The 14,421-nt window shown below is 41.3% G+C and overlaps 1 protein-coding gene across 2 annotated transcripts in view; it reads left to right on the forward strand.

Annotated features, from left to right (window-relative positions):
* The window catches only part of LOC308119273 (obg-like ATPase 1), a 43,938-nt gene that overhangs the window by 27,745 nt on the left and 1,772 nt on the right, over positions 1–14,421 (forward strand). For both annotated transcript variants that reach the window (XM_080479167.1, XM_080479166.1), the window contains exons 8-10: positions 8,961–9,101; positions 9,654–9,750; positions 12,692–12,814. In XM_080479167.1, coding sequence (XP_080335293.1) covers positions 8,961–9,101; positions 9,654–9,750; positions 12,692–12,814 — 361 coding nt within the window. The remainder of the gene's footprint in view (positions 1–8,960; positions 9,102–9,653; positions 9,751–12,691; positions 12,815–14,421) is intronic.

A 14,421-nucleotide genomic window follows, 5' to 3' on the forward strand; every position in this document is an offset into this window, starting at 1 on the left:
CAGCAAGACAAATTGCAATCTCAGCTTTAATGTGTCGAGGAAAAGGAGGCGAATCGCAGAATGAGGCAAATAAGCCAATTTTATCTGTGTCTCTCTGGACAACCATTCAGGCCATCTCGCAGTTTAAGTTCCCTGTGTTTTTCGTTTCTTTTTTTTTTTTAAGCCCTATATGAGAGGTGTGGAGTGAGTGCTGCTAAGATTTGGGTTAATGTCATTAATTTTAGCAACATGCCCCACAAAACTTTTCTTTTAACTTCCATGTAAGCATGGTAATTGACTTTATTAATATGAGCACCTATTAGCAGGTTGGAGAGACATGTTTTAAAATTGCAACATCTTTTAACACACGAGTGACTTCGACAGTTTTGTCAAAGATTGTGAGCCTCCAAAACATTCCATTGTTAACCAAGATCATCCTGTTTGGAGTATGGGAACCACATACCACGCTGCTCTTGTTTAGACAAGAATACACCGTATTAGCTTTAGCAAGCCATCATTAATGGAGGGATCAGACGAGGAGCAAGGCCTCCTTTCATCCCCAGGTTCACTGCTGGAGACAGTACATCATTTACTGTTGAGAGGAGCACATGGCTCCAATCCTATACAGTGTATGTGTATGTGTATGAGAATGCGTACATGTGCATGTTTGAAGTCTGTTTCAGAGGCGACTCCATGCTCATTTGGATGCTGGTGTAATTGCGGTGTGGAGATCAAAGCAGTGCTGGCCGAGTGATGTTCCAGAGGAGACTTTACCACACAGCCCTCTCCTCTGTGCAGAGGGGGCCGCCTGCTGCTCACTGCTCCCCTCTCCCCTCTAGCCATGCACTGCCCCCTGCACATCCCCGCTCGTAAAAAATGATTAAGGCAGCATTTGTCATGTGTTTATGACTGAGAGGCATTGCGTGATAGGGAATGGCATCTACAAGAGTCTATCAAGAGGCTTTCTCCTCTTTCCTCGGCGTCGGTGAGCTGCCCGGAAGACTGTTTCTCTGAGCCAACATGCCCCAGTTTGTGTGTCAGGGAAGATCATTAGAGCACTGCTGAGGTTGTGGTGGCTGCAGTCTGCCCATTGTTGGTGTCTTTCACTTTTCACCTGAGATCTTGTTTATTTTACAAGCATGTGGCCACGCCGATTTTATCTGTCTTTCTTTTTTTCAATATAGATTTGATATCATATATTTATTTAATCGTTCACGGAGAACTAAGAGCAGTCATATTAGAAATGGCAAAAGACACACTTGAGAATATTCCAGCAATGCTCTTGTGTTTTTCTCCCTTGTCATTTCTTTTTCTGTCCTTTTTTCCCCTTCTTCTTTTGGACAATGTGCATTAAAGTAAATTGGTGCCTCTTAAGTAGATGAGTTGACCTTTAAGGAAACCAGCAAGCGTGACCTGTCTGTGAGTGCCTCTGCCGTGTGGGTTCTCCCAGTGAGTGGAAGAACTGCAGGGTACCAATGCTTGTAGCTTTTATTAACTGTGTGCTTGTGTGTGTGTGTGTGTGTGTGTGTGTGGGGGGGGGGGGGGGGGGGGGGGGGGGGTGTCTGTTTGTCTGCCTGTAAATAACTGTGGGTATGTTTCTATACATGTTCTATAGGACCCAGATTGTGCATTTCTTCCCTCTCAAACAGGGCTACTTTCTCTCAAACTTATTCTCTCTTTTTTTAATCTATTTAACAGTTTGTTGCCTCTCTGTAGGAGTTACATGTGTTTCCTCTGTCTTGGTATTCTTTATGTTTCATTAAAGGAAGCCATAGCTGCTGGTCTATCCACTGTATACTTGCATATGTCTGTGCTACTAATGCACATGTTGTTTTTCTGATTTATCGAACAAAATCTTTCCTTTGTATGGCATGCTTATCATCTCATAAGCTCTGCACGGTGCTCAAAAGACTGCGCTGAAGAACTTCTGGATGCTCTAATTTCACATTATTTGTTTGTAAAAGAATTGTTTTCTTTCAGGGTATCATTAAGTGAGACTCTAACTTAACCTGTACTTACTTTAATCATCATGAGTTCAGATGATTTTGAAATGTTTTGTATTTTTGCTATCTTTGTCAACAAATCAACATAATAACCAACATCACCTAATAGTTCTTCTAATTAGCAATAATACTTTGCTTTATTTTGCGAATGCATTGTTTTAATATTCTACGTGGCAGTGCTGTGTTTCCTTTCAAATAAGAAAATACACTAAGGATATATCAATGAAAACAGTCTTCCAACGCTGCATTTTTGCTCCAATTTGAATTTTAAATAGTACAAACTGTCCTCGCTAATGAGACATCCAGTTTAGTTTAATTTCTAAATTAGTGGAAGTACATTTAAACTGGAATGAGGATTGCTTGTAAAGAACGATTCAACAAGGAAAGGGAATCATGAAAACATAATGATTGCAGAGTCTGTATCTGATTCGTTGGCAGTAAGAAAAGCAGAATAATTAAGTACGCAAGAGATCATAGCTTAAGTTTAGGAAAATAGCCACAGGAAGTAGAGGCAGACAACTGTCTCTCCTGTGTCTGGTACTGCAGTCTGCCTGTAGGAGGAGCTTTGACAATTACTAAAACTATCAGCCCTAGGAGCCGTTGCAGAGTGTCACTTGTGGCACTCAGACCAGATAATATGAGGAAAGGATCTTTCATCAGCTTGGTGTTAAGTGTCGACTCGAATTTTGTTACCCCCATTTCAGGTTTTGAAAAGTCAAAGTAATAAGTTAAATATGCATTTTCCTTTTGCCTTATCATTTTGGCAAACAACCAGCCGACTCTGAGTACCCATCAAGTTTTAGAGACCGAGGAAAAACTGAGAATGGAGGGGACTATTATGATCCACTGAAAGCCAGTTCATGAAAGCAGTCCCTGCAAACCCACTTCAGCTTCTCCAAACCATAATTCCCATAAACACAACTGAAACTTTATTGAGTGCAAAACCACTGGCTCCATCCATGTTTTTAGGAAGTACTATCTGGGGAGTTTGAGTTCACTTTTTCAAAGCCACTTAGGAGACATACGAGGAAATGGCCCTTTTCATTTTGTGCATAGTTGTCCGCTCTCTGCTTGTGCAGTGTGGGACCCTGAGAAACACTTTCCCATGGTAAGATGTGTACCCTACTGCCCACAGTCTGTCCTAATGGATGCCTTCAGCTGGCTTTCAATGAGAGAAAACAACAGGAGAGGCTGTATCGTAAAACTGAAACAGATGTAAAGACCTGTCGGCTCAGTTAACCCGGTTATTGACTGTCCCCAGTCCAGGTAATGAAAGGACACAGTTGACATGTCACCCCTTTGTCTTTGATGTGTTCTGTGGCAAAAACAGTGCAGTTGTTGTAGCTAATGAGACAGAGCCCAAACTTCAGCCTAACAGACGTTTGTTTCTATTCTTGTTTTTCCTTAATGGCCCACTGAAAAATCAGTTTGCTGTCCACAATGCAACACAGAATGTCACTTCTCCCTTGTTTACTTGGACCAAGCCTGGTAAATTCTTAGTGGGTCCCCCACAGTTCGTAGCACACTTAGACACCTCTGTGGCAGAACAACATGCTTACTTTCTTCTGATGGCACGCTGAGAATTGTTCTTCTGAAAATCCTGTAGTTTGTGACCATAAAAAGGAAAAATCTGTGAGCTTCAAGTCTCCCTAATGATACATTTTGATAGTTTAGGCTTTTGGAGCACTGCTTTTTATTATCTTTGTGATATGGTTAGGACCAAACACATGCCACAACGAGTAGCCTGCAGGCTTGGTGGCTCTAATGAGACAAATAAATGAATTTAGTGTTGCCACATACAGCCCCTGAACGCTTATTATCAGGATTATTGTTGAACTGGTATGAATGGGGGAGAAGAAAAAAAGATGTTGGATTCGGAGAGGACATGATTGGCTGATGTTACATATGTCCTTGATTACCTTCCTTCTGCTTTTATTCTAATAAGTGGCATTCTTTGTACTCCCTAGGACAGCTAGACAGTCTGACACACGATGAGAATAAATATTGCATGTGGTAGACATTAAGCTGTCATCCTGGAAAAAAGAAGAGATGGAGAAATCCGTGTGGTGTTCTTCTGCGCTACACTTTGCCTGCTCTTGTCACAATTGTCACATCTTGATGACTCCCCCCGCTCTACCCCAGCCCCCTTATTTTCTCTCGCCCAGTCAACTGCCATGAATGACAGCATGGATACCCCATATAGTGAATTATTTTGGGTGATGTAGAATGTACTCTTCTGGGTTACTGTTTGAATTTCTGATGTTTGCACCCCCTCCCTCACCCCCACCCGCACCACCACCACCACCACCATCACCACCACCACACACGCACAGCCTCACCTCCGTCCCCACCCTCCTTCATCCCCCCTAAACAGCCTTAAACAAGGTTGCAGCTTTGATTATGTCCTCTCAACGACCATCTTAAAGACAAAACTGGCACCAATGATTTGTTAAGGTTTTTATCCATCATGGGCAAACATTTAAAGTCGCGGAGATTTAATGGGTGCAGTTATCAAAGAACGAAAAGTTGCTTTAAAAAGCTTGTTACCAGCACACCCTCAAGGTTTGTTTGAGATACGATGTGAGATGATGCTCTTAATTAAAGCTGCTCCCATTGTGCGTTCACCATGTTCTGTTTCCTCCAGCCGATGATTGCTTTGAAGATTGAAAGAAGTTGATGATATTGGCGATAGTGTGTGTGTGTGTGTGTGTGTGTGTGTGTGTGTGTGTGTGTGTGTGTGTGTGTGTGTGTGTGTGTGTGTGTGTGTGTGTGTGTGTGTGTGTGTGTGTGTGTGTGTGTGTGTGTGTGTGCGTGTGGGTGCGTGTGGGTGCGTGCGTGTGTCAGATCTCCTCATTTCTCAGAGACTGATGTGTAATATGTTTCCATCCGGCTATGGCCACAGGGAGCAGAGAGCGTCTGCACTCTTGTCGCTCAGGAGCTCACCACTGGGAGGATGAAAAGCTTCCCACAGAGCCACTGACTTCCCAGCCTCAAAAGCCACCATGAGCTCATACCTCTCATTTCTGTCTCCCTCCAGAGAAGAAGGAAAAGGGAGGGGGATTGTGTACGCTGCATGCTGCCGCATCCCTTACCCCCTAGGTTGCTCATCCCTATAACCTGGGACCGCAGCACAACAAAGAGGACTCTGGGTATATTACCTGATGAGTCTGTGCCTGGCACGCAGGCAAACTGCTGCCAAGGTGTGTTGTTCAGTAACACATTCAGCTAATGTGCTCAGCTTCAGGTGTTGGTCCCTCGGTGCAGGTTGTAGGCAGGGGATTATGCTTCAGGTCTGTCAGCAGCTGAAAGAAGCACTCAAACTGGAGGTGATGGCCCACCTTTTACAGGCTTAACTGGCCAAGCACTCATAATGAAGCCAACCTGTTCGAGTGTATATCAGACGCAGGCTCAGGTCAATTTCTCAGGTAGCTGCCCCTGTACTTTGGAAACTCCCATTGTTTTCCCCTCCTGAGCCATTTAAGCAGATCAAAGCCCTGACAAAGCCCAGGGAAGCCCTAGGCATGCAGAAACATAGGAATTACCCCCCTCTTAGGATTCCCACACAAAAAGACAAATAGACTAGCTCCAGAGGGTGCCCCCCTGTGGGACATCTCTATTCAATGCCAGTGTGTTGAGGAAGGTCCAATTGTTTTCATTCTAGTCATTTTGCATTATATTGTGCTTTAAATTAGATGTACTCTGAGCACAACGGGCATCAAATCTAACGCTCAGAGCAAATAAGATGACAACCATTTCTCCAGATACAAGATAAACAGATGGCGTTGCAATGGGGCTCATAGTTGGCATTGTTCTTACCATTTTCATCATTTGCACATCTTTTAGAATCGTAAACCTTTGACAGAGTACATGTATGAAAACTATATCCTCTCTTTGATTCGAAAGCAGGAGGAAAAGCACAAACATGGCTTGTTCTTTAGCCTTGTTTGAGGCTTCAAGCCGGTGAATGATTAGCAGAAATAATGTCCCTGTCACCCTTAATCACATTAAAACGTGGTTAACATTTAATTTTTCCCACTTGATATGCAAAAATTTCCACTTGATTTGCAGCAAAGGCCATCGGAATCCCATTATAAAAAGAATAAAAATTTCAGGCATCATTTGTTCAGAGAAGGACATCAAGACCAGAAAGTGCTGAATCTTTCTATTAACCGAGCAGTGAGAGATGACACTCAGTGCTGGGACACAATGAGAGACTGATAAGACTCATACATGCACCATGTTCACCATTGATTCATGTTTTTAATATATACATATTTGTTTTTGTATGTTTAGATTTGTGAATTCTTTAGTTTTTTTTAAAAGAGATTGTTTTTTTTCACATTTTCTTTTACTGAATTCAGTATCAGCACTACAAAGTTATCCTTTATCATGCAGACAAACAGAAAAATAATCAAGAAAAAGAAAGGTAAACCTGTATGAAAACATAAGTAAAGCCCATTTTAGTTGTCAAAATAAGTATAACCTAACTGTGAGAGTTTGGAGTTTTTAACCTTTATTTCATCAATGCTTGAAGGCAGGTATTATGTTTCAGAATTCCTTTAAACACAGAACACACTTTGTTTCAAATACAAATCAGCATAAATTACCTCCATGATTTACCATGACTTCAAGATTAGAACAAAGGCAGGAAAAGAAAAAATCTGAAGCGTGTTTTACATAAACATTTTCACAAATTTACACATTCCATATAGAATTTCACACAAATAATTGGAAGGGACATAAATACAAATTGCAAAGTGGCATGGACAGACAGCGGGGAAGTTGACAGAATTGGTTTTGGGAGTCGTGTTGACAGAGCATCAAAGCTCTTAATTGACAGTGCTTTGTTTCTGGAGTTGAGGGAAGGGGGAGTTTCATGTTCCTGTGGCAAGGTGTTTGTCTGGTCCTGTGTCACTCAGTGCAAGGACCCAGAGACCCCCGTGCTCATTTGCAGCTCACGTTCTCCGTCTCGGCTTCACATTATTAAAATCATCCCTCAGCTTTCTACCAAGAGCCTCTTTGTTACTTTGCTAGCTTGGCTCAGCTCTGTCAAGTCTTCACCAATTACAGTCTCAGGTACAATGGTCTATTCAAAGGATCACAGCCCTTGACTGGTGTGGAGAGAGTGATTTGTGAATCATTATTCAGCCGCCTGTAGAGAACGCAATACCTGAGGAATGCAAATAACGTGCCACCAAATAGACAGCTGTGCTGCGAAAAGTGACAAACTACAGCTGTTATTATCTCAGATTGGATTTTTTCCCCTCTCGGAGCGCCTTCCGTCTCCTATGTTTTCGGGATTTTGGCTTTGACTAAATGCATTTTATTTTTCCATCCTTGATTGGTGACATGTTGGTTACCACCTTATTGTGGCGGCAGTCAGACATCAGCTCTGCATACGTAGTGTGAACAGAAAGGGAAAATATTAGGTTATGGCTCCTAATAGAGGAGCATCAGAACAGACAGACAAACTAGCATGTGAGACATTTTTCAGAATTTACCCTCCAGTGTTATTTTAACTTGTGAGAAAAACATTCAATCAAAGCAGAACTGCGCTCATCTTGTGCCCGTTACCCCGTCATGTATTGTATATTGATAATCATTAGGTAGGAGCAGCGATATGGTGGGGCCGGTGATAAAACGGTGACATTGTTATTGGAATAGATGTGGTATTGAGGTGGTCGGGTCCCTCCCAGTCTTTGATTCTTATGGGCTTTAAACAGGAAACTAGGATTACAGATAATGACAGGGACCCCTTAGAATCAATCCAGCCCAGGAGCCGCCGTGTGAAAATGGATTTGTGTGATGCTGTTCTTTGAGATCTGTCCAATCCCAGCCTCAGAGCTTGTGGGGCTAATCTCATAATTGCCCTAACCCCCTTGTATTGTTCTGACTGAGAGTTACCATTAAGTGTGAGGATATCTTTGTCCTGCAATGTCAGGTGTCCTGCTGGACAGGAAGACAGAAAGAGAAACAGAAGAAATAGGAGAAACTAAGAGAGCGACAAAGACATACATAAGTAAAGAAAAAGATTCCATGCTTGTAGTTGTTCTGCTCTTTCCTGGCTTTTACAGTAAATGTTCTGTTAGATTGTTCAATTTAGACACTCAGCAGGTGAGTGAATTGGGTTTCACTTAAAAAAAAAAAGGTAGAGGAGGTAAAAAGCTTTATTTGTGTGTCGAAAAGGTCAGAAACCTCATTTCATAAGTATTTTCTTTGTTAACCACTTTTTTCTAAACTCAATTACATTTCTTTCAGATATATTTTTTCTATACAACTGCAAGTTACTTTGCAAATTGTTTGTATGCAAATGCATGTTTTTATTTAACATCAAATCATTTTAATGTGATTTATTGCTTGGGATGCGTAGATAGCCATTTGAGACATACTGTATGTAAATTCTGTAGATCTTTTCTGATTATTATTCCCTTTATTGCTAATAGTAAGTATAGTATTTTCAAGTGCCTTTCACACTCCTAAATCATGTGACAGCTAAAATTAGAGTTTAATATTTTTTAGGGTGTTTTATAGTGAGATATGTTCAGCCTCTCAACTATATGTTTCACTCATTAAATCATTTTGATATGCAAATTTATCATTAAATTAATTATCTGCTGGTGCTTTAAAATACTCCAACCTATCAAAAATACAACATTTAAACATAAGTGTATCAGGTCTTCTTTTTCTTTTTGTACATTTAGCCGATAATACATGTATGCTTTAAATTGTACTCATTGCGTACATTAACATTGTCGATTTTCATCTTCAATACTTGACTTCATGTTTGTATTTGAAAACTTTCACCGAAGGAAAAGTCAAACTCTGTGAGACAAATGCCACCTTAGGAGCGCAGTCTCCCCCAAGCACTCATATGTTCAGCTGCTCTCATGAATATGCATGGCCCTGCGGATGCTTTCTTATTAATCAAGTTCTTCGGCGGGTTTTGAGGCAATTTTTTTTTTCTTTTTTTCTTTTCAGGTTGGTGAAAATCAAGGAGTGGGTGGACAATCATGACCCCGGTGCCTTGGTCATCCCGTTCAGTGGAGGCCTGGAAAGCCAGCTCCAGGACAGCAGTGAAGAGGAGAGGGAGAAATACTGCACAGAGCACAAGACGCAGAGGTTAATTAGCATTCAGTCTCCTCACACTTTATTATCAGCTGTGTCCTCCATGCACTCCTTTAATTGCATGTGCTGATAGAATAATAAATGGCAGAGTAATTACCATTATAAAGCAAAGGATCCCTCTTCTTACTGAACAACTCAGTCAAAGGGTTTTCCTCTAAATTAAGTTTTTAACTGTCATCTGTCATCTGTAGGTATAATTATAACTTGGGCATTTTGGGTTTATTGTTCTCGTGTGAAAACCTCTATGGAGAGAAAAATTGTGACAGCAGATTCTTTTTTTCTCGCTGCACAGACCGAGGCATTGGGTTGAATTCTTAAAAATGTTAAATGAGTCTACAAGCTTTCTAATTAATCAAAGAAACCATTGGAGAGTTGAATGTCTTATGTGAAACGAAGTGACCCATCTTATTCACTTAATGAGTTTATACTGGAATGAATGGGGCCTTGCCACTGGAGTGAACTTTGTCTCGGCATCAACGGCAATAAAGAATACTTAAGCAGCTCAGACCCTTCGATTCAAGTGGAGTTTTTTTTTCTCTCCGCCAGCGCCCTGTGCAAGATCATCAAGGCCGGCTATGCAGCCCTGCAGCTGGAGTACTTCTTCACTGCTGGACCAGATGAGGTCCGCGCATGGACCGTTCGGGTAAGAGCCAGCTCCCTGCTGTGCTGCGCACATGCATGTGAGCACGAGGAGGGTGTTCACCAGAACACACACACACACACACACACACACACACACACACACACACACACACACACACACACACACACACACACACACACACACACACACACACAGTATCCTATGTTCCACCCTGCTGGCACCCTCACTGATATCACACTTTCAACTTTGTCATGGTTGTGCTTTGGCTAGTCATTACAGACCGAGGATAACTTCAATTACTGGGGAGCTGCTGAACAGTGAAAGTGGGGGCCACATTGATTGAGGAGGGCAACAATTGATTTTGCCCATTACGTCCATGAGAATGTTTCCATCCTGTGCAGATCTGCCTGCCCTCCTCCTGCCGCTGGAGATAAGGAGCCTGTGCATTGTGCCTGCCTAATCTGTGTGACGGAGGTTGTCTGTGCCAAAATTGATGTTGCTTTTCATTCGACTGTTTGTGGGTCTTGCTGGGGGCTCCTCCTCCCTGTGTGTCTCAGTTTACTGAGCCCAGCCCGCCAAGAGCTTTGTGCAATAGGATCGCAGGATTTACATCAATACAGATGTTGGCTTTGCATGTTGCTATTGTGTTTTCTTTTTTCTTTGAGCAGATAGAAGTTTTTGATGCAGACATATTATGATATTTGATTAAGTTACGTTTTAGGTAGCTTAGATTACACACAAAAAAAAACCCAATAAACTTTTTAACAACAGGGGGATTTTGGTTATGTTCTGTCAAATGCAATTATTTTCATTCTTTTATCCCATAAGAGATTGTAATTTCAAAAATCAAATTTTACAACACAAAATGCTTTCAATCCCATAAACATAACAGGTCCATTTGGAAATGGAGGCCCATTTTCAAAAAGCATTGCAATTTCCCACAATGGCATCTATTCAAAGAACTTGTCACCAAGCAGATCATTATAGTTTTTGTTCCCTAAATGTGAGCCTGTTCACTGTTCAGATTTTACTGACAAATGTTGCTCAGTTTGTTCAAAATCTTTAAATAGGCTGCTATAAACTATGTTTATTTGGAAGTAATAATGACAGAAGAATTGGATGGAGTGGGTTTTCGATTTTGAATACTGATGTAGATGCTGCGTCAATCTTCATTTTGTCAAAAGTAGACATTATAACTTTACTCACAAAATATGCACAATGACATGTGTTGAGCATAATTATCTTTCCCATGATGATTTTCTATTCATGACTTTAATTAAACACATGTTAAGTAAAAACGTTTTCAAGACCAATATATTTTTTTATATTCTTTGCAAAAAGGAGACAAAAAATGGACAAACAACAATGCAGCTGACTTTTTAATTTAGAGGGAAAGATTAATCCATTTCTCCTCAGGCGAAGAAAATACAAAGGATTTCACATGTATTTGTTTTTCTACAGAAAATTTACTTGGCAGACTGATGATGTGATTTTAGACAGAAAATCTGATGCAAGCCTGAATAGAAAGCATTCCCAGACACCGCGTTAGGGCTGAAACTCAAATATTTACCACTTATATATGCATATATACACATACATACACTTTTTTTAACAGAAGAAAATGAAATGTGAGACATTAGATGCAGACTTGTGTCGTCACTATTTTCAGAAAAGTCCCTAAACACTTCGAAGGCATCTTCAAAAACACGCTTGTCCTTCTTGACGTAACTGATTACAGCCAGCCTTGATTGTGTGTGAGGGGCATTTAGTCAGGTAAGCATCAGTGAGTAACTATATTAAGCCAATACATCTTGCATTGTAAAAACTACACTCAGTAATGTCGTGTTCCTAAGTCCTTTAACATGCTTTATTAGGCAGCCTCGAGGTGACCATTATCTATCAGCCTGCTCTGCATAGCTCTTAACTAGGACAATGTGGATCTCTTGTAATGCGCCATATGAAAAAAATCCCTCCCTTAATCTATTTTTCTCCAGATAGACAAACCTTGATGCTGATTAATGGTAGTTAAACTCACAAGCACTCTGTCAATGAGATTACAAATAGATGGTAATGTATTAGAGTCATTAAATACGCATCATTCTTTTGGCATGAAATATGTTGACCCCAACCTGATTATATACATAATTAAAACTGCTCAACAGTTTCTGAGCACGGAGCTGCGGAGCAGAGAGAGAGAGAGCAGGTCGACAGGCAGGAGTCATAATGATACACAGCAGCCACGTCACTTATTTGGGTCATTTGTCATTTCCGCCCAGCATTATTTCAGTGCATATAAATTGCGCATTTTATCGTCCACAGTTGTTTCCTGGAGTGTTAGAGAGGATTCGAAGTAGAAAAGTATATTCATTTATTTATATTAAGCTGGTAATGTGTGTTTTCTAAATTGCCGTCTTATATAGTTTTAGTTCTAACTGTACATTTCAAACATAAAATCACTTTGTTTGTTGAGAGTTTATTTAAAAAAAAAAAAAAAAAAAAAGTCAAAACTTACAGCAGCTATAAATCGACTTCAGTCGAATATTACTGAAGGTTCGAAGTGAATCTGAATAACTTGAATCCAACATGTCACAATAGTTAGGCCTGATGCAATGAGGTCTGCACCACTCCGGCCGCTCTCTTTGCAACACTGAGTCTTCTTGCTGTCATGACCAGAGAGCCGAGCAGCGACCCACAATGAGGCAAGATTGCTTGGACAGAAATCAATACCACCATGGAATGGGAATCAGAAGGCATTGATAGCAGTGCTGGGTCCTTATCGGTGTCCAGGCTGGCCTAGCAGGGCACAGCCGAGTGGAAAGCTATCCAGAAATCAGGACTGAGGCAAGAATACCCCTGGACAGAAAACACCCCTAGAGTGATCACAACGCTATCACCCTATCAAACACCATGTCGCTCGCATGCTGTAATCCATCTTCTCCAAAACAATTCATTTGTCCTCTCTTTTCCTTCCTTGTGACAGAAAGGAACTAAGGCTCCACAGGCTGCGGGGAAGATCCACACAGACTTTGAGAAGGGCTTCATTATGGCGGAAGTAATGAAATTCCAGGATTTTAAAGAGGAAGGCAGTGAGAACGCTGTCAAGGTGAGCAGTCAGGGTGCCAGAGGAGATGAGGGGAAGTCTCCTGTGATCAGTGGAGCTGACAGTCGCCACACCGCTCCTACTGAAAACTGCTCTTCACCTTTACTCAGGGGAAGAAATTACTGCACACACTCCAGCACCACTCCTGACAAGCCAGCTGATTCTGGCTCTAAACACTGCCATTCTGCTCCAGCTGTGCATATCTTTATCACAATGTGCCTTAACTGGCTGATGGTAGTTCTTGCTTGTAGCGCAGCACAGTCGCTCAGAGGAAGCACTTCTTCACCTCACCAGGCATTTATCAGATCTATAGAGTGCGCTGTTAGCTCAGAGGCTCTCTGTTGCCAAATTCCCAAGCCACGTGGGCAAGTGACAGTGATATAAAGCGGCAAGTTAAATAAAGTGTGAAATTCCTCAAATATGGACTGTTTCATGGATGGGTAGCACAGAAATGTGACTTGCATATCTTATTTTTTATGATGGGCAGTGTTTGTTTTGACCTTTTAACTGTGCCGTGGGTTGTTCATGTGCACACTGCTGTCAAATGAAATAACTGATTTCATGGTGAATTTGTGAAGACAATAACTGAATGCCAAGCGTAGGCGGTACACCGTAAATTCCATCAATATGTGCTTTTCTTACCTTACTGATAGTTTAACTTTGCATTAATCAAGTGTAAATTCTGTAACAATAAAGAGATGAATCACTTAATCAATTAGACAATAAATAATTATTGTATTATTGTATTCATTATTATTTACTCCCTGATTTTTCCTGCTGCTGCTTAACCCCCCCAAAGCTCACTGGCACCCCCTGAGGGGAGGCCCACCCCACACTATGAAAACCACTGCATTTGTCCATATCATATCATGAAATCTAGTTTGGTTTCTTTACGACAAACATTAAAATTTGTAGTTAAGATGTAACCTTGATATGTGTGACACTGTAAGCCATGCTGTTGCAGTCCCACTATCACTGCCATCAACACCATGTGCCCACTTACAGGCTCGACTAATGTAATTATAGTGACACAAAGGCCCTGAGGAGACCAGTGCAGAAAGGAAGCACTAAAAAATATTTAAATCTCCTCACTATTCAAGCTCACTATTTAAGAAATAAATATTTGATATTTAATGCAGCTGCAGTTTATTGTCCACATCCTTCATAGGATGCAAACAGAGTGTGAAATGTGTCGGTCTCTGGGGGGGGGTTTACCATTGTTATCCAAGGTTGGGATCTGAGTGTCAGGTCCTTACTGCATGCTCTCTTACTAATCCCTTTTTGAGCCTCAGAAGAACATGGAGCGCTTCTGACTGTGGCATTAAGGTCTGTGCTATTTAATGCCAGTTGTGGGAATAGGCTGTCTGAATAGGGCCAGTGTATGGGGATATCACATTATTAGTAATCATATCTGCTTAAGCCAAGCTTGCCGCTCCAGATGGCTGCTTTCAAGTGCAAATGAACCAGTTAGACGTGTCTGGTTTAATACATACTCAGGAATCACAAATAGCCATTGATTTTTTTTTTCCTGTCTCCCTCTCCATCCAGTGTTTCTGGTGGTATTGAGCTTGGATTAAATGGTCTCCTGAGCCTTTAAAGGGACATTGATT

Source organism: Lipophrys pholis, assembly GCF_963383615.2.
Source record: "Lipophrys pholis genome assembly, chromosome: 13".
NCBI classification, from domain to species: domain Eukaryota; kingdom Metazoa; phylum Chordata; class Actinopteri; order Blenniiformes; family Blenniidae; genus Lipophrys; species Lipophrys pholis.